The 25,097-nt window shown below is 32.5% G+C and overlaps 1 protein-coding gene across 1 annotated transcript; it reads left to right on the forward strand.

The window, feature by feature from the left end:
• Positions 1-5,787: 5,787 nt before the first annotated feature.
• LOC130635807 (probable phospholipid-transporting ATPase IM) lies at positions 5,788-23,720 on the forward strand. The gene is made up of 37 exons (XM_057445293.1): positions 5,788-5,931; positions 6,382-6,446; positions 6,831-6,944; positions 7,262-7,498; positions 8,369-8,439; positions 9,292-9,374; positions 9,455-9,561; positions 9,787-9,868; positions 10,481-10,539; positions 11,214-11,288; positions 11,628-11,752; positions 12,194-12,283; positions 12,638-12,692; positions 13,343-13,406; positions 13,486-13,541; positions 13,626-13,718; positions 13,961-14,036; positions 14,153-14,182; positions 14,748-14,827; positions 15,020-15,064; positions 15,494-15,550; positions 15,624-15,672; positions 16,383-16,453; positions 16,542-16,639; positions 17,012-17,048; positions 17,121-17,222; positions 17,579-17,618; positions 18,053-18,282; positions 18,648-18,710; positions 19,103-19,198; positions 19,519-19,606; positions 20,025-20,106; positions 20,362-20,503; positions 21,092-21,175; positions 21,593-21,838; positions 22,076-22,390; positions 22,589-23,720. Exons 1-37 carry the CDS (start codon positions 5,877-5,879, stop codon positions 22,844-22,846), a joined length of 3,720 nt encoding a protein of 1,239 aa, XP_057301276.1. The 5' UTR covers positions 5,788-5,876; the 3' UTR covers positions 22,847-23,720.
• The last annotated feature ends 1,377 nt before the right edge of the window (positions 23,721-25,097 follow it).

Genomic DNA, 25,097 nt, shown 5'->3' on the forward strand with positions numbered 1-25,097 from the left:
GGGTGTTAAGGTTGATTCTATATCAAATTTGTTCGCCCTATGCACTAGATGTAAACACCTACAGAAAAAGTTTATACACGGCGAAAAATTATAAAAATACAGTGGAACCTCTATTAACGGTCAACTCCATACATCACTCACCTCCTGATAAGCGGCCAGAAAAGAAAATCCTTGCCAAATTCATGATCAAACTCTTATAAAAAAAAACCTCCATACATCGGTCACCTCCAATCAACGGCCAAACGGCCACATTCTATTGTCCCAATGTCTAATTTCACCTCTATTAACGGTCAAAAATTATATTCATGCAAGCAAATGAAAGGAAAAATAAAAACAATTATTTTTGTTTAAATTTGTACCGAGGTCAGTAGCATGTGAAAGGATCTTTTCGTAACTTGCTCTAGCCACTTTAACGTTTTCACATGTACCCTTGCTTTGATCATGAATCATTCTTTGAGCCCCTCTCCTGACCAGACGTTTTGTCAAAAAAAAGGATATTCATATAAAACCTCTATACATCGGTCACCTCTAACGGCCACTAAGTTGGGTCCCACAAAGTGGCCGCTATTAAAGGTTCCACTGTAAGGTCTTTTACAGGCAAAAATATAAGTTCTGTTTGTTCGTAGTTCAAAGCATAAGGTACATTTCTAGAGCGTTAAAGTGTAATAATCAAAAAAGTTGTTGCTGTATGTTCAATCGAACTTTTGAAGACAGGACTTGAGTAACCATAATGTGTCGCTCTTAATATCTCTATGCTATGGCATAACGCTTATCTCTGTTAGTTGCGTCATACCAGACTATGAATGTAAAGTAGGTTTTTTGGAATAAAGACATTCTTTTAGATTGTTTCATTTTTTTTCTTCTTTTCTATCAAAAAGCTCGTAAAGAAATGAGATTTTTTTTCCCGTACTCACAATTTAACTGAGAAAACACAAGTATTCGTGTAAAAGTCACTGCACTTGATTATTTCTTCTACAAATACTATCAAATAGATAGATAGATAGATAGATGTGCAAATTTTATATGGCTAGCCTCACAAATATCGAGGGATATACCCTGTCTATTATTTCCAGGAGGGGCCATGGCTTAGATGGAGAGTCCTAGAGTATTTAATGCTCATTTTGAGCTACGCAGACCCAATTAGTAGGGCCCACGCTCTACTAGACAACTCCCGGCAACATCCAACGGCCCACACAGTGTGCCATCTCCCCAATTTCCCTCACATGGCTTGGGTTAACCCGGGGCTATGGTAACATTCACTCGCCCATGTTGAATCGCCGTCAAGAGGAATCGAACCCCGGTCTCCCGCACAGAGTACGAAAGCTATAACAACTAATCTACGGCGCCACAAATAATCTAATGACAACTTCGCTGTTTAGTCAAAGTTCATTGCCTCCCCCCAAAAATGTGTCTGAAAATGTTGTGTGTCACCCAATCAGACACAAATTGCATGCGAACCCAAGTAGGATCCCTACAGTTGCGGATGTAACATATTGCGATAAAAGAATTGCAAAGTGGGCCAGCGCGTGCTTTGTTTAATAACGTAAACTTCTATTTTATTTCATGGTATGCACATCGTAAATGTACAAAAATACTTGAAAGAAGTCGATCACGACAGGGAAGGAAATCATCTTACATCATCAACCCAAGGTTTCTCTGCTTAATAAAAATCAGAAATTGACACTCCTTTTTGACTCGGAAGACTGGGAGTTTTAGGCCTGGGGGTAACGATGCTGTTAACTATGCAAAATATTGGATAAATGAAAACAGTCCCGGCTTAATACATGCAATCCGGCGATTTTATGATGCAGAATGTCCGGTATATCAATTTTACCACCAAATCTTTTTGACGACAGCCAAGGTATCGCGGGGATGTAATTTCTACTATCATAATGCTAGCGCTTTTTTACGCAGGGGCGGGCAATAAATCAATCGCAGAAACATCCGCTAACCTGACCTGACTCACATTCAGTGTCAGAAAAAGGACAAGGCAATTTGCGTTTTTACTTCATTTTTTTCTAGTGCTTATTTAAAGCTTAATAAAGCTTTTCTGTATCACAGGTGTATTGATAGCAAATTTATTAGATGTGTTAATGTGTTTCGTTATGATGTTTCTGTCTACCATAGTCACAATTATTCATAGCCCTAGCTAGAGTATTTTTAATGCTCATTTTGAGCTACGCAGACCCAATTAGGGTCAACGCTATACCAGGAAACTCTCAGCAACATCTCACACATTGTGCCATCTCCCCAATTTTCCTCACATGGCTTGGGTGAACTGTTCTACTGGAATAAATGCTGCCCTTATTATGTACACGGCAGCTTTCCCTGGTTAAAACAGGGCAAAAAATACATAATCAGGACAACATAATCAGGAAAGGCCAGCTTATTATGTACAACAGTTAAAATATATCTTATTTGGCACTTATAAAAGGAACATGATCAGGGCAGGCAGGTACATATGTTTGGCAATCTAATATCATTTGTTGCTTAAAAAACAAACATGATCGGTGAAAGGCAGACTTATGTACGACGGTCTAATATTATTTAAGACTTATAGAACGAACATAATTAGGGTGGGCCAACTTATGTACAACATTTTTATATTATTTTTCACTTATTATAGAATGAAACGAATCTGGGCCAACCGGTTTATATATCATTCTTGACAAGCAAATAGCCCTGGTGGCCAAGTTGTTGTTGTTCTCAAAAGAAACGAAATTTCATGAAAAATAAATTTTGGGATTCACAAGTTTAGTAACTTATAACCAAACTTAATTCATGCAAAAAGAGTATTTTAAGTCATCCCCAGAATTCAATTCCTGCGAAAAATAAAAATTAGCCAACTCATTTCACCATACCCATAGTTTTCAATGGGGTTTTGCATGCGGAGAAAATTACGTCAAGACTTGTGTGTTATCTTGCAAAAATGACATGTGACAATAACTCGCCAATGGTTTTTTCACAAAAATTTGAAGAAAATGCCTGCCTTAACCAGCCATTATTATCATTCATAATCCAGTCACCACAACAAAATTAGGTAAAAAAAACATAATCAGGCCATGCATACATAATCTGGCTGTCCTGTTTATAAACAGGCCATTTTCGAATGAATGAATGAAGGAATGAATAAAATAACCATATAGCAGAGCTCAAAGTATGACAGCCACAGTGGACAACTTACATGGACAACACTACAAACGAAGACAAACAAGCAAAAAATGTAAAAATATTGCAATTGCAAATCCCAAGAAAAAACGTTGTGTGGAAGTGATTGTGAACAATAGTAATTTTAGGTATATATAAATTAAATATAATTAGACGAGAATGTATGCGTTATTAGAGATTTAAGTCTATACAAGGGGAGATTTAAAAGTCTTATTTCAGGTAAGGCATTCTCGAAACTAGACCATGATAGGACACTTTCATGCCTAATGGATTTCAAACCAAATTCAGAAATACGAACAACAGGCAAATTTATGAGGCCTAGGCTGTTCACAATCTGGGCAGAACAGAACCCAGAGCAATGGTAACATTCACTTGCCCATATTGAATTGCCACTAAGGGTAATTGAACCCTGGTCTCCTGCACAGAGTACATGTTGTTGTGTTGCAGTTTTCTCAAAATGGGATAACACTATGAAGAGATTTATAGCACACTGGTATTTTTAATTATAAATGTTTTGTATACTTATTCTAGAGAGGCCTGAGGAACTCAAACATTTCAACCCCTTCCACCCAACTTTCCCTCCCTTTTCGCAATGTAATGGCTAGGCTTTCAAAACTTCTCACTTCTCAATTTTGTAAAGTCTCTTTAAAACTTTTTTTACTGCACAATACAAGGTTTAATTAGCCGAAATCTAAGTCTGTTTATTGTTGAAAGCTGCCTTTAGGATAGCACCAGTGATATCCTCTTGCGTAGTTTAAATAAATATCCTCATTCAAAAAAACTGTACATTTTCCTTTTTGTGTTTGACAAATTTGGGTGTCAATGGGCACAGCAATCAAGTAAAAAAGCACTTCTTAAGGTCAATACATGGTGGTAATAGGCAAAAATATTTGTGTATTCGCTGTATTCTATGTTTCTGCTAGAAGCTACAAGTTGATAACCAATGAATTTTTGAATGGCCTTAGACAACTCTAAAGTCATACTTATTTGGAACTTTGTTTTTTTCTGTTATGATTTCTCTGTTTGTAACAGACACTTTAGATTAGACTCCCAAATATAGAAAAACAAAATTATAAAGAATTACAGAAATGAAAAAGGTTTTTAAATATTATGTTCTTGATTTTCACAAATTAGTTTGATGCCATAGTAAGAATCGAACTTAATAGCCAATGTCAGTCTTTATTCTAATAAACTTTATCATGGGCGATATTGGTTCTGCACGTGAAATTAAGATGTGGAAGCATTACACCAAGTTTTTTTAGGTGTGTGTGCAGATGTGTAAGTGTGATTGCATGCACTAGACTGAAAAAGGTTCAACAAAGCCAGGTAGAAAGTTTTGAAGGACCCTTTTAAACCACATTTTTCTAAAAAAACAATGTTTTGAACACATAAGGAAATTACAAATATATAGACTTTATATAATATTCCCATTTGTTTTTCTCATATGTTAGCAACTGTTATACATGAAGAGACCTGACACGTGCAGAAAATTTTTACTTATGCATAAATTAGAATGAATATCACAATTTTTTTAATATTTGAATTGTAAAACTTATTCAGTATTAAAACAAAAGATTTGCTTTGTTTCCTTGTTAAACAATTAATATCATTTTTTTTAAATTGTTTTTTCCATATTGTTATTTTTTTAATAATATTATTTTTTTTTTGTCTATAAGTAAATTTCAATGTTGGTGCTAACAGGTTCAATAAATGCCATTCAAAATCTCCAATACAAGTTATATATATGAAATAATATGAAATAATTAATTTTTTTTTCTTTTGTAAAATTTTCATGTTTTGTGCCCTCAGAACACACACCAAACATAAATCAGAGATTAGGTTGTTGTTTGCCATCATGTTTATTTCGTAGTTTGACTGCTTTTACTTCCTCATTTTTTATTCCCTTTATCTTCTTCCTTCATCTTTCATAATTAATGAAAATTTTAAAACGTTTAATGCTAGAATTTTATACGTCAAGGATTAATTTGTTGAGAGTTTTGTTTAAAAAAAACAATTATTTTTTTAATTATACATTTTTTTATTTTGTAATGTTATGTTTATAATATGCTCTTGGTTATTTTATTTTTATTAACATATGTTTTTTTAATTAAAAAAAACACATGGCGATGTTTAGCCTAACTGACAGAACTTTATTTTCTCTAATATTTGTTTGTGTATGCAGTGTTCCAAATATACTGATTTCTCCTCCTTAAACATATTTTTTACTTACTATTTTACATATCTCGTAATAGTTTGTGTAGTATTCATTCTTAAAAGCATATATACTACATTCAAAATAGGTTTGTACATTATACACTGCTGGAAACTTCATTGTGCAGCTAAATATTTTGTATTGGACTGCTTATATCCTATTGTGTGAATACTGTGTATATATTGTTTGTGTTAACATACTGGCTTATAAAATGTAATATACTTTTTATCATAAAAATATTTTTTCACACTTTTCTTTTTAACCCTCTGGAGAATATATTCAAGGTCATCTACAGAATGTTTCACATATGGCCACCTATATTTGAAAGTTCGTTCAAAATGCAAAATCAATTTTTTTTAATGATAGAGTATCTTAGCTATAAAACACAGCATCACTGGCAAAATCGTAAATGTGACACTTGATGATGATGTACAAATGTTAAATAGCCTATTGTTTTTTGCCCCTGCATTTTTAGATGAATAAGAAAGCATAGAATATGGCTCAAATTACAAAATGGCTTCCTTGGTTTGGAAAGGATGGAAATGAGAATGGTAAGAAATGTTGATATTTCTCTTTATATTTCATCTTTCAGCATCTTTTTTTGCAAACTTCATGTTTACAAGAAGGAGCTATCAATTATATACTAGTCAAATATTTACTGATATTTGCAAATAATTAGCCATTCCTCAAGCCTAGTATTTGTTGATGGTCAAAGGTGTAAAAATTGTCAAAAGCTGACATGTTTGTTATGTGAGGACAAGGGGGAGGAATCTGCGAAATTGTTGGGACATATGTACCTTGAGGAGAACTCTTGAATACTCACAAAAGATCAAGAGATATCATGAACAACACAATTTTTTTCGTCACACATGTTAGGCAAGTCTTTATCAGAAATCAATAAAATGTTCATTTGCATTATTCTAATTATTCACAGTTTGATCAATGTTCATCATGTAGTTTATTATAACCCATTTAATTTAAGCGCATCTTCTTTGTTTCAGAACACAGAACTGAACGACAAATCCGTGCAAATGATTTAACATTTAACCAGACATTTAAATATGTTGTATGTACTACTTTATTTATCGTTTGTTTGTTGTTAAAACCATGATACTGGAAGTTATGTGCCACAGAGTAATTAAAAATAATTAAACAATCAAAAAGATTTTAATCATTATTGTAAAAAATTTTAGAGTATATTTTGAACTTTTCAGGAGAGGATTGAGGTAGCATGCATACACAACCACATAACCTAATACAGTTGATATATGTGTGTTTTTTGCTACACATTCTAAAATCCTCTTAAAAAAGCTTGCTCCTTTAGTTACCAATAAGTATAGCCCTCATATTTTTCCTTCTTTTCTCATTACTTGCACTAAAATAGCATAGGTATGTAAACAAATAAAAAAGTATTGTCTAAATTACTCATCGTGCCTTTTTTCTTTTGTAGAATAACCACATTAAAACGTCGAAATATAACTTACTTACTTTCCTTCCAAAAAACTTATTTCTACAATTCCAAAAGGCTGCGAATTTGTACTTCTTGCTGCAAATTATAATCATGGTAAGTTGGTTTATTTAATTCTCATGTTCTTAGAGAAGGTATTTTTGCAAAAAAGAGTTACTGGTATTGATTGTGAATGTTTTTTGGCAAACTGTTTAAGTAACCGTCAATGAGATTGTTCTCAAAAAAATTATTTCTTGCCTGCAGGTTGACACAAAATTTGATAAAAAAAGGAAAAAATTCTAGACACCTATTTAAAATTTACATTTTTCACATGTTGTATTGTGGAGTCAAATTAGAAACCTGCATTAGTCTTATATAAAATGACATGCATTATTTAATAGAATAACTTTTTTAAACAATGGTTTAATCTTTAGTCTATACCTCAAATTACTGCTCTAAACCCAGCTTCTACAGCAGTCCCACTAACATTAGTGTTACTTGCAACCATGGTCAAGGATGGCTATGATGACTATGGACGTCATAAAAGTGACAATCAGTTAAATAATCAAACTACGTACGTACTGACAGCAGAGGGTAATATAGAAGAACGAAAGTGGCAAGATGTGGAAACAGGGGATATCGTTAAAGTAGAGAATGACCAGCCAGTTGCGGTATCTTTTTAAATTAATTATTTCATTAAAACAGTAATCAAATAACCTTTACCAAAGTCAATTTTTTCAAAATGTTTTGATGAAAGTAACGTAATGTATTGATGTGCTGTGTCGTAGTTTAAGAAAATGACATCATACATACCAAATAGTTATCATTAGTGGCCCATCCTTTTTCGTTTGCTATATTTTTTAACAAAGAGATTTAGATATGATGAGCTAATTGTTGTAACAAGAAATAAATTTATTCATTGGAAGATTAACCCTATAATAACTGTTTATGAGGGCAATACCGGAGAATATTGACCAACGTCAAAGTATTGCCCGAGCTTGTGAGGGCAATACGTGACAGAGGTCAATATTTGAAGGTATTGCCCGAAATAAACAGTTATTATATGGATTATTATCCGGGTGCAGAATTTTACAAAAAATATGGCATTATAACCAGGATGTAGAAACCATGTCTTTATAGACACTATTCCCATGGAACGGACATTCGAACTAAAATATATTTTTTTGAATCAAATATCGTGTAAACATTACAGGTTTTTATCGTAGCTACAAAAAAAATAAAGTAAGTTCCACTTCTTTTTCACCTTTGTTTACTTTTTTCTGTGTTTATTTACATTTAATGCTACCGTATTTAAACTATAAATACGGTTGCTATGGTAGCGGGCAATACCAATGAATATTGCCCGCTATGATGTAAGTTTTAACCAATCACATTGCACGATTTTCGAAAATATTGATGCTGCCCTTTTACCCGGGTAATAAAAACAAATATTATCTAACTGTTAGTCTTTTTTAAAAAGCTTACAAACAAGCCTGGTTTTGTTCAGATTTTTGTTATATGAGTTATTTGCTTTTGTGTAGGCTGATATTGTTATTTTATCAACTAGTGAAGAAAGTGGTCTATGTTTTATTGAAACTGCTGAATTGGATGGGTAAGTTTTTAAATTTTTTTGTCTCCCAGGTTTTTTTACAAGATAAAATTTACAGTGGGAATATGGCTTTTATACTATGCTCTGATTGGATGACAGCATGCTTTGCAATAAAATTAAAAGTTAGTCTTTTTCACCCTTTTTGACCTTTTTCTGAATTTCTATTCAAAAGACCTTAAAAAGACCTATTCCAAAAACAGGATAGTGTTTATAAAAAATTATAATAGAATTATAAAAACACATTTTACAAATCTGTTAAAATCTTACAATAAGCAAATTGTTAAATTATACCATTCATAATACCACTCATAATGATACGTGTGAAGTTAATTATCATTTATTAACTTCAAAAAGAATGCGGGAAACAGTGGATATGTGAATATTTTACAAAAAATTGAGTTTCTGACCTTATCCACCCACACTCATGATAGTATTAAAGCAGGTTCTATTTACTTTGATAAGCAGTTAATGATTTCATTGCTTTGCATCTTTTGTTCTTCTAATCTTCTAGTTAAAATACATAAACTATACAAAACAATAATCTGTGTGTCCAGCAAGGTCAGATATATCTTTCATATTTCTTTTTGCATTGCATTATGTGTCAATGGAATAAGAACTTGAAAATATAACAACTTTTGTTACTGAGGAAGAATTTTCTTCAAGAAAAAAATGCTACCAATGGCCTAAATCTTAAATAATAACCCAAATGTCATATAGCTTAAAAAGGCACGAGTGTATGAATTTTTCCCACCAGAAAATAACCAAAATGGAGGGCAATTATAAGCAGGGAGAGATTCTGGAACAACCTAGAAGATAATCAACGCTGCCTAGATAAACATAATTTTTATATAATAGGGAAACAAATTTAAAAGTTCGTCAACCCTTACCTGAGGTGGCTGAGGTGCTTACAGGAGAAAAAGAACTTAGTACATTTGATGGTACAGTGCCCAACTTGTTTTTTATATGTAGTAAGCTTTTACTTCACAAAATTCTTTTCCTTACTGTTTGTTTTGTTTAGGTACCGTAACTTGTGAACTACCAAATAACAAGCTTGAGAAATTTCAAGGAAACCTTGATTGGGCTGGACATACTTATTCCCTAGACAACAACAACATCATCTTAAGAGTATGTAAAGTTATTTTATATAGACACGTGAAATTTTGATGGATTGCAAACTTGCACAGTCTAGCAAGATATGGATTGAGCTTTCTTGAATTTTTTTCTGAAATGTGCTTATCAGCAATTTGTGTTGTGTGCTTTATCAGCAATATTAAGCCCCCACTTCCTATTTCAACAAAACATTTTTTTCAAGCCTGTAGGGAGTATTTTATTGTAATAGTTATTTTTTAGGGTTGCGTTTTACGTAATACCCCTTGGATGTACGGTTTGGTTGTCTTTGCTGGACATGATACTAAGTTAATGATGAACACAGGTAATTAGCTGTAAATGTGCAGTTATTTTATGGAAATTGTTTACCCAGGATAGCCTCTTCAGTTCCTATTGGTACTGCTATCAACAAGGGTCCTGTGAAGGGGTCCTAGAGGATTTAACGCTTTCTTTTTAGTTACGAAAGTCGTGCAAGCACAGCAATTGCTTAACTAAAAAACCGCCTAAGATATTAATCCTATTCTCATGCTGAATGCTAAGCAGAAAGATTCAGACTTTTAAAATCTTTGATTTGGATATGTAGTTTAGGCTTTTCTTATTAAGATGGCATAAATATTCCAATTTGAAAACAGTCCTTCTTGATTGTTTTTTAATACCAGCGCTATTACTTTTGTCCTGACCTGTACATATATGTCCCAGTTTTAACAACAGATTAAACTTAGCATGTTTGCAGTTTGAATTTCGTTTTTGCAAATGAAAATAAATATAAATTGTCAGTAACGGTAACTAAAGGTAGTGGAGAATTAATTAATTTTTACAAGAATAAGTTATTTAGTCCTGATAGTTGTGATAATCCATATTTCTTTTATATTTGTATGGGTACAATTTACATGTATTTCATAATGTATTATTATTTAATACATAATTATTTTCATAGGTAAAGGTATTTTTAAGAGAACAAAGCTGGACCACTTGACAAATTCCCTAGTTATTTGGGTAAGTATTTTAGTCCTGTTAAACTAGTATAATGGATCATACTAGATATGCCCTTGCAGTTTTTTTTCTTAGATGTTTATATACCTAAAAATTGTTGAAAATGTAAAAAAGGTTTTGGCATAAAACAAAGTACTTTAATCCAATAAGCTTTAAGGATCTAAGATTTCAATTACTTTCATTGCATATAGCTTGAAGTGGATAGGGGCATGAACTAACAGAGATATTGATTAAAAGTTTTTTGATCACATCATCTATCCCAAATCAGGTAAATTAACCCAGCTTTAGGAAATTTAGGTAATTTTAGTCTCAGATGGGTCCTAGTAATTACCACAGGTAAAATTAACAGATGTCACCAATTCCTTTCCAAATTATTTTGCATTAAATTTATAAATACATTGTAATGATTTCCTAATTTAAATAAGCTAGTGACGTTGACGTTATTGACATCATGACAACTAATATTTTGATATGGCGATAAAGACATGCACTTTTCAGGGACTTTAGACAGAAATGAACTATCACAGAATTAATAAGCCTCCCTCCTATAATATAATAATAATATAACTTTTTTTATTTAAACAAAATCTGGTGAATAAGAAAATTTTAAAACTCCTACAAACTATAAATATTTCTGAATTTTCTAAATTCCTATTTCATCTTTGCTTTTTGTTTAGATTGCTTTGTTGTTAGCAGTTATTTGTACATTCTTGTCAATCATGTCGTACACATGGGAAAATGACAAAGGAAGGGTAGGTATAAAAAAAGAGACTGATTCTATAAATTGTTTAATTATTTAATTTAGCTTAATTCTTTTGTTCTGTTAATTTTTCTTGAGAAAATAAACAAAAATTAAAAAAAAATCTTTAACTGGTTATTTTGGGCTCAATTATCAAAAAAAGAATTTCCTGAATTCCCTATATATCTTGAAAAGTTAAGCATACTGTACATAAATGTAAAATTTGAGAGGGTGAAAAATTTGGATGATGCAAAAATAAAAAGTTGCTTTCTAAAGAAGTATTTCAAGCTGATGAGAAATTCTGTAGAAAACTAGTTGCAATAATATTGTATGCATTTGTTATTCATTATAGAGCTTCATATTTTTTCTGCCATGGGAATCATTTTACGATAATAAGGCAGGTTTAATAGCATTGATAAACTGGCCGGGATTTGTAATGGTGTTAAATACATTGATACCAATCTCGTTGTATATCAGGTACGTTGTAAGTTCGTCCTTCTTGTGTAACTAAATTATTGTATTGGTTGCCAACAGTTATAAGGTTGCTGAGAATTTTCAATAAAAGAAATACCTGATATTTTTAATAAAGTCTTCTTCTTTCTAAGGCTGTAAATTTATGCAAAAAGTGAAAAATTCTGAAACAATATGTGTTTAGATTAATGGCAGACAAGAAATTAAATTAAGTGGATTGAGTTCTTTTCTTAAAAGAATTAGGTCATTATAGCCCTTAAAAAAATAAACAGTAATTCGCCCATCATATTTATATTTCCCGAACTGGTATTTCGTACATTCTTGTTCACCTGTTAAGCTTTAAGTATTAAAACTACATTGCTGGAATCCCTTATAAGCTGTGTTACAACTATTTTGAATATAGAATACAGGTATTATTATACAAACATATTTTTTATCTATTTGTAGTGTTGAGGTGATCAGGCTGGGCCAAAGTTTAGTAATCAATTGGGATCTTCATCTTTATCATGCAGAAACTGATACACCTGCTGTTGCGAGGTAGAATTCTTTACAGTCATTTTTCTTGCACTTCAGTTTAAAATTTGGTGTACCATATAATGCTGGTAAAAGAAATGTTTTGATGTTTATTTTTATGTTTAATTTTTAAATGTTTTTTTTAGACTTTGACTAAAATAACCAAAATTTCCTATAAGGATTAACTTTTTATTTTTTTTGTTGTAGTTTTTTGTTTTAAAAATTAAATTACCGTGTAGCCATGGGCATCCTCTCAAAATTTACCTTTTTAAAACTGACACGTAAAAAGAATTTCAACAGAGTTAAGTATTTATCAGAAGCAGTAATGCTCTTTATATTTGATTTTTTTACTTTTATCTTCCCTACCTTCTCATACAGGAACACAACTTTATCTGAAGAGCTTGGTCAAATTGAATACATCTTTTCAGACAAGGTAAGTCTTGAACTGAAGCATGGAATCAATTTAAATTTCACAATGAAATAAAGGTTTAGGTTACATGGTTATTTATGTCAATAATCTTTGATTTGAAAATTTCTGATGTTTTAACCTGAAAAAACATTCGAATGTGAGCGAGAAGACAATGCAGTGTCAAAAGTAAATAGCATTTATGTTGTCTATCTCATTTACGCCGTCGAACACACTGCATTATATAGCTCTGTTAATTAAGAGTGGTGAGAAGAAGTGTTAAACGTGATATTCTATTTTTACAATACCATAAATTCTCTATTTAAAGCCTAGGCATTTACTTAATTTTCAAGCTTTAGGGGGTGTTTAGAGACGAGTGTTAAATATAGGATTAGGGTTATTTAATAAATTTTAAATATTCAAATTTATTTTTTGACATACCCATATTTACTTATTTACCAATTTTCACCATAAACTCAACACATTTAAATTGCTTGAATCGGGTAAACTCTAATAAACGCCCCTTTTTGACTGAATAAAAGGGCGTTATTAAAATATTTAATATTTCAGGATGGCTTTTATTTGAGGCAAGCGTGAGAATTATTATAAGAGTTATTTATAAGAGTATTTACAATTTTGTAAATCTTTGCTTATCATTACAATCTATTTCTTATTAGACTGGTACCTTGACACAGAATGTTATGGTTTTTAAAGAATGTTCTATAAATGGTATTATGTATGGTAAGAAAATCAATATGTGTATATGGTAACATTAAATTGTAGTTTGTGCTTTCTTCAACGGGACTTTTTTGTATATTAGGCCATTGTGAGGAAAATGAGGATATTGTTGATGAGATAGCCAATATGGATGAAAAGGTGAGTTACTGTTTCATTATTTCATGATGAATATTTTTTTTGTGTGTGTTACAAGTAAGATTCATTCTTTTTTCTGTATTTCAGGATTTTGTCGACTTTTCTGAAAATAAATACGCCGACCCAAATTTCCGGTTTACAGATTTTGCATTAAAAGAAGAAATTGACTCCAACAACCAGGTATCGAATGTGAATGACATTTTTATAGTTGCGAAGGCATTAAGGGACTAAATATACGATGGAACTATTTAGCAAAGAATTTTTTGTCTTTTTTTACATGATCCTTGATTTGTATTTAAACTGTAACAAAACTATCCTACACGTGACACCTTGTTAACACATTTCACGAAAAAAATAACTATATTGGTGCTGTTTATATTTTTACTGTACTGTATATTTTGGCTATATTTAAAAATTTTTAGGTTGTGGATGAATTCTTCCGCCTTCTTGCACTTTGTCATACTGTTATGGTTGAAGAAAAAGAGTATGATCAGACTGGTAATATACAAGTTTTATCTTTATACAGGATAATTATGTGTAGCTAATCTGTTTCATGTATATGGACTGTTAAATTTCTTTGATATATTATAATTTTCATTTTATTATTTTTTTAGATTTTATTCCATGCAGTGGTGGAAAAACGCGTATGTATTAATTTTATATTGTTTTTGTTTGACAGATTTGACACGACATGTGGTGGGTACTTTATTGTCAGAAATTTTCGTGAGAAGAAAATTTCGCGTTTTTGCAATATTTTCGAAAATTCGCGAAATTAATTCCACAAAATATCTATTTTTTTGCAAATCATGCAAATAAATCCCGCAAAGTTTTAAACTATGAAATTTCATTTCGCAAATTAAATAGTTTCAACCGCCAAATAAAAATCTCCATATTCTTCAGCTTATCCGATCGTACTGATATTGCTAAAAAGTGCGAAAGTAGTACATAAATTAAGAATCTTTGCGAAGAAATTTTCCCTAAAATTAAAAAAAGTATTTTTTTTCATTTTTTAAGCATCTGATAAAATAGATTACTGCGAAATTTGTTGAGTTTGGTCAAACGCAAAAATTAGCAAATAAACTCGTAAAAATAAAAATAATTCACAAACAATAAAATAAACCCACGGTTTTTCGAATGACGAAATTTTCTTCCACAAAAATTTTTAATTATTACATTTACATTGATTTCGTTCTACTTTTATTTTTACAGCTTTGTTGGAGTATCAAGCACAATCACCTGATGAAGGAGCATTAGTGTCTGCTGCAACTAACTTTGGATTTGTGTTTAAGGTATAGTTTTTGCTAATACAATAGGGAGTATTTCGAGATAAGATGTTCAACATCTCGAGAGGACAGAGGATTGAGGTTCTATATCTCGAAAGGATAGAGGATCGAGGTTGAACATCTCGAAAAGATAGAGGATCGATGTTCATTATCTCGAGAAAATAGAGGATTGAGGTTGAAAATTTATTTCTGTTATAGTCTAGAACCCCAACTACCATTACAATAGAAAGAAACGGAACGGAGGTGAGTCGTCTTGACTACTAATTCTGTACCACTTAAAAGTTTCATGAAAAGATTTGTATAAATGAGTTGAGATTCTGGATTTGCGCTTGTATAATTTCTTTTGACATAGATTAAATTTTCAGTTTCACCTTGTTTCACTTTAAAAAGTTTTATGACACAAAGTTTTGCTGAAGTAGATATATACAGAGTTTACATTCATTTGCACCAATAGCGTTAAATGTTATTCGTCTTCAACATTACGTGGTATGAAAATTTTTTAAAGGTGAATTGGAGCCTAAATTTACAACTGATGTTAAGTTTTATGGACAGACGGTTCTATGTTTCCATGACGATTTCTTAAAGGCTGGTTCACACTTGTGACGCAAATGTGAATCATGCGCAAAATGATCCTATTTTATATTTATATCTGCACATTCTTATTTTATTTAGGAGACATATGAACTTCTGTGCATTCTGGATTTTGACAATGTTAGAAAAAGGATGTCTGTAAGTTGTGTTTTGTTTTAGGATAAAAAAAATAACATTTTTCAGACTACTGTAATCTTGATTTTATGTTTAGGTAATAGTAAGAAAAGATGATAAAATAACGCTGTACTGTAAAGGCGCTGGTAAGTTAATAAAGTGATTTTAACCCTATTTGTTTTTGGTGAATCATCCCCTACCGCCTCACTTTTCAACTTCTTTCCATAACTTTTATGAATTTATAGTTACACCCTATATTTTCACTTTTTCTAACTTTTATTTAGCTTTATTTGTCCAGAATTTTTTTTTTTTTAAGATATGACAGTGTTTTACCAATTAGTAAAATTTTTAACATTTTGTTTTGAAAAATGTTTTTAAATTGTTTTTATAAGGTTTAAACGATTTATTATCGTATATCATTCATATGTTATTTTTATCATTGATACGTTATTTTTAGTTCGTCACAATGTGACCAAATACACAACAATTATTTCGCAAAACTCGGATTAAGACTAATACTTCACACTTGCGCAAATTTAATGACGTCATTAGCAAGTACAAACAATACCTGTCGTAGGTCTCATGTCTTTTTACAACTTTGGAACTACGAAGGGCAATGGTGGGGGTCAATTATTACTCTCCATCCCCACTTCCCAGCAGTGAGGATTGTCCCAAAATTATTGGACAATCTTTAAAAGCATGAATAAGCAGAAGTCAATTTCTGCATTTTTATTTTTTATTTAATGGGTTTTTTTAGGGGAATATTTTTTACAATAATAATTTTTAAAAGACACTTCATTCCCTAAGTTAATAGAAAAAGGCTATACTTGTCTAAATTTCTTTGTATTTATTTCAGACACTGCTATATATGAATTATTATCAAAAGAAAGTCACACTATCACGGAATCAACACAGTCTCACCTTGATGTAAGTCCTGCATATATTGTCAGCATGCCTGTTTGGGCGTTGTTTCTGCTTTACTTATTAATAACCTTGTTTGTTTTCTGATTTTTAGACTTTTGCGTGTGAAGGCTTGCGTACATTGTGTATTGCTTCGAAAGATCTGACAGAAAAAGAATATAATGAATGGTCTGAAATGTACCATGCTGCCAGGTACATCTTAAGTTAGCTTGATTTTGATTAATTATAATTGGAATGAACACCCTAAGAAAATTGTTTGTGTTACTTCAAAATAGTTCCAATTTGTTTCTGGTTTCATTTGTTATTTTAAATTTACACCTATGTACAAAATCTAGCTCAGTTGAATATTTAAAATGTCAAAAAATTCTCTTTTATCGATTATTTTAAAGAGTATAAAATGTTAGAATGCTGTTAATTCTGGAATAAGCGCGTTAAAGGGTGGGAGTTGTTCATGAGAAATATACAGGTTTTTCTTCGAGAAATAGTTATTACTGTTCTTTTGCTCCAAAATTCATATAATTTATTTTAATAAAGTGTTAATCGAAGCCACTTTATTTTTTTCAGTACTGCAACGGAAGACAGGGATGGTAAAATGGCAGAGGTAAGGTTTCATTTTTCTATAAATAATCATTGTAGGTAAGGAAAATGTACCATTCTATCATTTTATCCATAGGCATATTGCGCCATTGAAGACAATCTGAACTTATTAGGGGCAACAGCTATCGAAGACAAACTTCAAGATGGTGTCCCAGAAGCCATCGCAAACTTAGCCGAGGTAAGTGGTTACAATTTTTTTATGCTTGTAATTTGAACCTTGACCTAACTTTTTAAATTTACTCATCAAAGTAGCACAATATGTAAGTTTTGTCCGCCTGTAATTAAAGTAATTAAACTACTTTGCAGGGGATGCAATATAAAGCAACCCTTTTAAACATATAGAATAGAGTATGTCGCCTTTGTTATTTGTAACGTTAACGCGACCTGCTTTTGGCCGACAGACAGGCAATGGTTTTTATTATGGAGATACAAATTATTATTGCACGTAATATAGACAGCACTGAAATACAATGTTTAGACATTAAAATTAAGTAAGTTAAGGTAATATACAACTTAAATCTTATTTCTTTTTAGGCTAATATCAAAATTTGGGTGTTGACCGGAGATAAACAAGGTATTGTGTTGTGTTGTGTGTTGTGATGTGTTGTGTTTTATAATGTTAAATAAATGTTTGATATCTGGAAAGTCCGGGAGGGGTGTCTCCTTCATAGCAATCATCTGTAATCAAGAAAAGCGAGGGAATTTTTCTTCCATAGTCCATAATTTCTTTATGCTAGCGTTTGCTTATTAATGTTGTTCAAGTCTCTAAGTTGGGTGTTTTATATTTGGTTTTGTTATCTCTTGATACATATATGAGAATTTGACTGAACCTTACTAAACAGTCTTGCACGTCCTAAAGTTCATAGGGACGCTTGAAGTCATAAAGATGTAAAAACGCTGCTGAGAATCACTGGAAAATAAGACTTTCCACATACAGTTACACGAGAAACTAAAGTGATAAAAACATGGTGCAACTATTGAGTGTGCCTATTTGTTTTGTTGCTATAGAAACAGCGATCAACATTGGTTATGCCAGCATGTTGCTCACGGAAAACATGGTGGATGTTTTTATCATAAATGGTAGCGACGAGAGGGAAGTTTATAACCAGATCAAAAATTACCAAACCAAGATGAATGAATACGCGAATAATATAAACTCTGCAGGTGCCCAAACAAACAATGGTGCCCGCGTCTCTTTCGCTGGTAGAAAGACAAGCATGGAGATGTCCTTTAACTTGGTTAGGCTTTATTCTAAAATTTCTTGTGTACAGTTAGACTTTAAACTAAAATTACATAGTCAGGTTTTAAACAAAAATACATCGCGTACTTGATAAATGCTTTCAGTGTTGTAATATTCTTCACCCTTCGTCAAAGAATTTGCTTAGCACTGATTTACATGTACGTCAGTACTATGGACAATAAATCACAGTTTCTTAGAGTACCCTTTTTAACAATTTTTGAATTTAAAAAAATTGTTCTTATATTTGTCTTTATTTACTCTAAAGGTCGATCAAATTTTGAGTAAAAAGTCGGCTAATGCTACTAATTATATTCTTAAAGATATTGTGGCATATGTTTTTAAAAAATTTTATTTTCCACGTAGGATGAAGGAGTGGACATGGACCAAAAAGAGGGTTTCGCCTTAGTTATATCTGGTAAAAGCTTGGTATGTGCGTCCATAGTTGATATTTTTACTAACTAAAATAAACTTCCTAAACCACAATGTTAACAAACGTATATGAAGGACCAACATAAAGGAAAATCTAGCATAAGTATATATTCGCAGTCTCCTGAGTTCGTAAAACAATATAAGTGTGGACCTCTTTGTAAGCAGTGTGAATGTGGACCTCTTTGTAAGCAGTATGAATATGGACCTCTTTGTAAGCAGTATGAATATGGACCTCTTTGTAAGCAGTGTGAATATGGACCTCTTTGTAAGCAGTTTAAGTGTTGACCTCTTTGTAAGCAGTTTAAGTGTTGACCTCTTTGTAGGCAGTAACTTAATTGTACAAAATCTTTTATAAATTTGTTGAAAATGAATTTTTGTGATCTCTTTAGGCCTTTGCTTTACTGGAAAACGTAGAATTAGAATTTTTAAAATTAGGAAAGGCTTGTAAAGCTGTGATTTGTTGCCGCGTCACACCACTTCAAAAGGTATATACGTCTGTTGTGAATTTTTGCTTATTTATTAAATGACGTCTCGATTCTAACAACGGTATTTAAACGATGTAACATGTTGAATTCGAACTTCCACCATATGAGAGATGAGCTTTAGTTGTCTTAAAATTCATAGAATGACCTTACAGGTTCATTTCAAGGTTCGGCTTGTCGATGCCTAAATATCTTGTATTTTTTTTTTCTTAAATGTAACCTATTACTGAAGGCTTCGATTTAGGCTCCGTACTTGACTAAACGTGCAGCTGTTACGTTCATATTTTAACGCATTCATGAAACATGGAGTATTGTTTATATAGGCGCTTGTTGTTGAACTGGTAAAAAGAAATGTAAACGCGACAACACTGGCAATTGGAGATGGTGCAAATGACGTCAGCATGATCAAAGGTAGTGCCAAGGATTATATTTTGCTTCCATTAAATGAAACATAGAATTAAAACAAATAAGCCTTTATCCATTTCTATTTCTAAATAACTATAGACATAACATAACGTGGCTTGAATATAGAGTATATTGGAGGTAAACATGCCTATATGATTAATAAAAATTAACTGAAACCATTCATTTACATGCGCCTCACTAATTATTTGCGCGCAGAAATGCCTTAAGCGCCCTTCTTGGTTAAAAATGTAGCTCACAGAAATATTTCTGTATTAAAGTAAACCTTATGTCCTTTTAATACCTTTGAAAAATGTTCCTACCATTATGCGGACACGGTGGGTAGTTTTTAATGCGAGGGTTTGAATTGACGAAACGCACTTTTTATACATAGCAACATCATTATCTTGCTGTGTTGTTCTTTTAGCGGCACACATTGGCGTTGGGATAAGTGGAAAAGAAGGGAGACAAGCTGTGCTTTCCTCTGATTTCTCCTTCGCACAATTTAGGTACATCGTTTTTTTTTGTTTGTTTATATGTTATTTTGTTTCGATCCGTATCGTATCGTTCGATCGCGAGGTCGTTTCGTTTGGTTACGTTTTGGTTCGTGCGGTCTGTTCGTTCTGTTTGTTTATAACGTTTTGTTCCCTCATTTGTTTACTCGTTCATTTAGCCATTCGTACGTTTGGTCATTTTAGCTAGTGGAATTATCAGATTGTTATCAGAGTAGCAGAATAATTTTCTATACTTTCTTCTGCATTTAGATTTTTAGAAAGATTGCTGTTAGTACACGGACGCTGGTCGTATTGGAGAATGGCGAAATTTTTGAACTATTTTTTCTTCAAGAACTTCGCATTTACACTTGTTCAGTTTTGGTATAGTTTCTTCTCGGGATATTCTGCACAGGTGGGTTTGTTTTAAGCTATTTTGAAAGTTGACTATCAGACTGGAGAGTTCTGTACCTTCTTAAGATAACCTTAGATGTCTGTTCTTACCGAACGGTGCAAACTTAGGTGATCACTTTTTGAATTAAAGACGTATTATCCTGTTTATACCGGTTTATACTGGCTACCTTGTGTCTATTTATTAATACGTACTTAATATCAAAAAAGTCAAGAATTGTCAGGAATTTTCAAAATATTGTCAAAACGTCATAAAAAGTCAGGAAGATCTCATTGTTTTCGAAATATTAGCATAGATCAAGTTTCAGGTCTGTTCTGTCAATATCGTTGTATTAAATCTAAATATTTAGGCTATTCACCTAGTACTTCTGTAATTGACCCAAAATAGCGTATGAGGGAAATGTCAGGAGTTTGTAGACAAAATAACTGGAGAAATTTCAGGAATTGTTTGGAAAAAAATGTACTTAATATTGAGGGAACATCCTGTGTTTTTTATTTATGTGTGGCTGAATATCATGTTTTCTTGCGCTGTAACTAGTGATAAGGTTTTTATATCCAGACACACTGCCATACCTGGTTTCTATTTGTTTAGACGCTATATGATACGTGGTTTCTATCTGTTTACAATGTTTGTTTTACATCACTGCCTGTGCTGGCGATGGGAATATTTGATCAGGTATGAAACTATATTTTGAGGATAGTATTTTGGTATGCAGAGCATCTACTATCTTCTCAAATAATTTCGGTTATCATTTGCCTTCAAATTGACAGTTTTTTAAAATGTACAAAAAAACGAAATTAAAAAAAGCTTTTTTTTAATAAGCGTTGATGGAAGGATGTTGGGTCAGAAGAAGGCGTTACTTCAGTCGTTAACCACAATTACGATCAAAAACTGTTAAAAACCTATCAGTATTTTCCCCTTTGCCGCACTTCAATATTGGGTTGTTTTTTAAGGGGAAAGTGAGGGTATGGGTGTGTCATTATATTTCCTTCATGGGTGCAAATGTAGCCGGGTGACGATCATCGTGCTTAGCCTGTTACACGCAACCGTTATGTATATGATGTTTATGTATGTCATTTTTTATATTTTTAGGATGTTAGCGACAAGAATTCTCTACTTTATCCGAAGCTATACGTTCCTGGTCAAAAAAATATATTGTTTAACAAAAAAACTTTCGCTTTCAAACTCTTGCATGGTATAGTCATATCGTGTTTGCTATTTTTTATTCCGTACGGTATTTATCAAGATCTTGTAGACAGCGATGGATTGAACCATAGCCTATTAGCACATCTCGCTGTACTTGTTGGTGCTAATTTGGTAATTGTAGTCAATATAGAGGTGGGCGTTTTTTTGTACTTTTAATTGAATTCTTAACTTCACGAAAAAGCTGCCTTTCCTAATATTTTATCCATTATTGTAATCCTATGACATTTCCAAAAATATATTCCATCTTTGTGATGCAAATCGATAAATGTAAACCACGGTATTGGAAATGAGGCTGGTTTAAGATGGTAGTTGACTAAAGTTTTTTTATGTATTTCGCCTCTGCACGTTATTGTGTTCTACGTTTTTTAGATGGCGCTTGATACCTCCCATTGGACATGGATCAATCACTTTTTTATATGGGGAAGCATCGTGTTTTACTTCCTTTATACTTTCACAGTTTACTCAGAAACATTGTTTAACTTGCTACCTTCGTATTTTCCTTATGTGGGCGCCGCCATCAATACATTCGGCAGTGGCGCTTTCTGGGCGGCGTTGTTAGTGACGTCAGCTGTTTGCTTGCTGCCAGGGTTAGGTTTTCGATGGACTAAACAGAAGTTGTATCCTACGCTAGCCGAGTTAATTCGCAAAGGAATGTGGAAGGAGAAGCGCTCCACATCGAAATCGGTAAGTTTGCTTTAAATGGTCTGCGACTGTTTTTAGAAACGAGAAATTAGAGTACATAACATAAATTTTCAGGATTCAGCGATTCTAAAAATATGTCGCTTTTTCTTCTATTTAGTTCACTTTTACTTTCAGTTTTCTTCTTCTTTCCCCTTTTCTTTTTTATGCAGATCACTGCAAAGCAATTTTCTTTTTTTCTAGCTCTTTCTCCGCAAAAAGAAAAGAAGTGTTCGCGCACGACCTGGTTCACATCGTTCCGGATACGCTTTCTCGCAACAGCCCGGTTTTGGTCAGATGATAATGTCCGGAAAATGGCTTCCGAAGTTGAAATTCAAAAAAACTAGATCGTTCGACGTCACTTTTGATGCATCCAAGAATAGCTCAAAAATTCGAGATTCTTCTCAGAATGAAAACTCGCCTCTGAGGGGAAGTCCGAAGAAAGTCACAATTTATGACTAATTCATATTAGCGTTACTTAGCAAGTTAGTGAATTAATATTTTAGCAAGTGAAATTGAAATCTAACGCAGGTTATGTGTCACTTCGCACCCGCTGCGATTTGACGAGTATTCTTTTCACTACGGTTTTCGTGATGCGCTTTAAGTAAACGTAGTGTGACCACTAAACCTGCGAAATTAAAGAATATTTCAGGGAAATTTGGTTGAAAATTAGGATATTGAGTACATAGGAAATTTGTGGAACAAGTAAGGAACGGAAAGGTTTAATTTTGTGAAGGGAAAAATTGTTGTAATAAGAAACTTAGGTATTACTGTTGATTGTAACGTTTTCCCCTGACATGACAAACAAACTGTCTAGATTTCGAAGTGAATATCCGGATTCAGTTTTTAGTGGTAGCCTTGGGTAAAAAACCTTTAGATTACATTTCTGCTGGTAGCCCTGGGCAAGACGATGCATTTTTGGTGGCAGTACTGATTAAGGCGAATTATTAATCAAACTATTAATCCTTTATTTATGCAAACTTCGCCCCGTTTTTTATTAAACTGAGATTGTTGTTTTGTTGGCGTTCATTTTAACACCCTTTTATATTGTCTGCATGTTTTTCGATATTATTTTACGCCTAAAACATTCATCTACGCACACACGCTTAATAGCCGCCAGAAGTTTATTTTATTTATTTGTCAAAAACATTTTTTACCATTTTCACGAGTAGATAATCTTCTTAATTTTTGTAACATTTGTTTTCAACTATATTAAAAAACGCACACCACGTTTTAGAGGTTTGGTGAAGAGGTTGTACATTTGCTGTAACTGTATTTATATATGTATTGATTGATTGATAACCCCGGTCCGTGTTACGGTAGCCTTAATGAAAAATGCTGGTTCTTGTTGATTTTCCTTAATCCCCTGCCTTTTAGAAAATCGTGGAAGATAGAGCCAGTCATTAGGTGAAAGTTTGGACAACTAAAATTTGTTTTATCATGAAGAAACAATACCGCTTTTTTAAAAATAAAATTAATATTTAGGGAAAGGTGTGAAGTTTGAAAAGCAGTAAACGAGGCTAGCGACAAGGTTTCCATCTTTTGTACTCTTTGTGTTTGTTTCATGGTTACACGTTGTGATAAAATGATAAGTTCTGAATGCAATAATGATAAAAAGAATTAATGCAAATATCTTCAGTGCCCTTTTTTCGCATTTCCCCAATTTTGTGTTTAGGAGTTTGAATTTTCTAAGTCCTTGTTGAGTATTTTTCACTTCCGGCATTTTAAAAGGACCTAAAAAGCTTATTTTTTAAGAATACATATACACTTTTGGGAATACATATATATACTTTCAGGAATACATATATATACTTTCAGGAATACATATATATACTTTCAGGAATACATATATATACTTTCAGGAATACATATATACTTTCAGGAATACATATATATACTTTCAGAAATACATATATACTTTCAGGAATACATATATATATACTTTCAGGAATACATATATACTTTCAGGAATACATATATATACTTTAAGGAATACATATATACCTGCAGGAATACATATATACTTTCAGAAATAAACCAATCTAGTTGTACATACGCGATATGTAGCATTCAGTATAATATTCGAATATATGTTCGACCATTCGAACAGCATGTTGAGCATGATTGTTCGTTTGTACACAAACGAAAGAAGCAGAAAAAGAAAGGGGTTAAAAATGGCGCACTATCTATGACGAACACCACAAAATTAATATGCAAGTTAAAATTGCATTGTGCGTTTTGTTTGTCACAGTTTTGAGGGGAGATATTTTAAAACAACGAAGAGTAGAAATACACCAAACAGCTTGCATACCGAGCAGTTTTTTACAAAGTGTGTTACAGCATGCACAGAGCATTATTCACAGTTTAGATAAAACGAATACCCAGGTAGCAGAGAAGCCTGTTGTGTTTAACAGTAATGTCGCGTTGTTTAAAAACGTTACAATGCTGGCTATGAAGAATGCTCTAGAACAAATTAATACCACTAAAGCCCAGCCTACACGGCAAGTTTCCGAGCTCGCCATTGTTTTAGCTATGGTTACATTGAAGAATGCTGTTTACATACATGTTGAAGTTAATTCAAACACGATAAAATATCGTTTAAGAAACGTTACCGAAGTGCTGAGTCATGCAAAGTTTACTTTATCATCGCTAAAAAACATAACGCGTGACATGCGTAAAAAACAGAACAAGCAACAACAAGATCAGTTAGAGG

The sequence above is a fragment of the Hydractinia symbiolongicarpus genome, chromosome 1 (assembly GCF_029227915.1).
Source record: "Hydractinia symbiolongicarpus strain clone_291-10 chromosome 1, HSymV2.1, whole genome shotgun sequence".
Taxonomy (NCBI): domain Eukaryota; kingdom Metazoa; phylum Cnidaria; class Hydrozoa; order Anthoathecata; family Hydractiniidae; genus Hydractinia; species Hydractinia symbiolongicarpus.

What these genes read in the sequence shown, in the direction of transcription:
- LOC130635807 (XM_057445293.1), top strand. Translation starts at nt 5,877, where the DNA reads ATGGCTCAAATTACAAAATGGCTTCCTTGGTTTGGAAAGGATGGAAAT. An exon ending in ACTTTGGATTTGTGTTTAAG is followed by an intron (nt 14,828 to 15,019) that starts GTATAGTTTTTG and finishes TTTCTGTTATAG; the next exon opens with TCTAGAACCCCAACTACCAT. An exon ending in CAACACAGTCTCACCTTGAT is followed by an intron (nt 16,454 to 16,541) that starts GTAAGTCCTGCA and finishes TCTGATTTTTAG; the next exon opens with ACTTTTGCGTGTGAAGGCTT.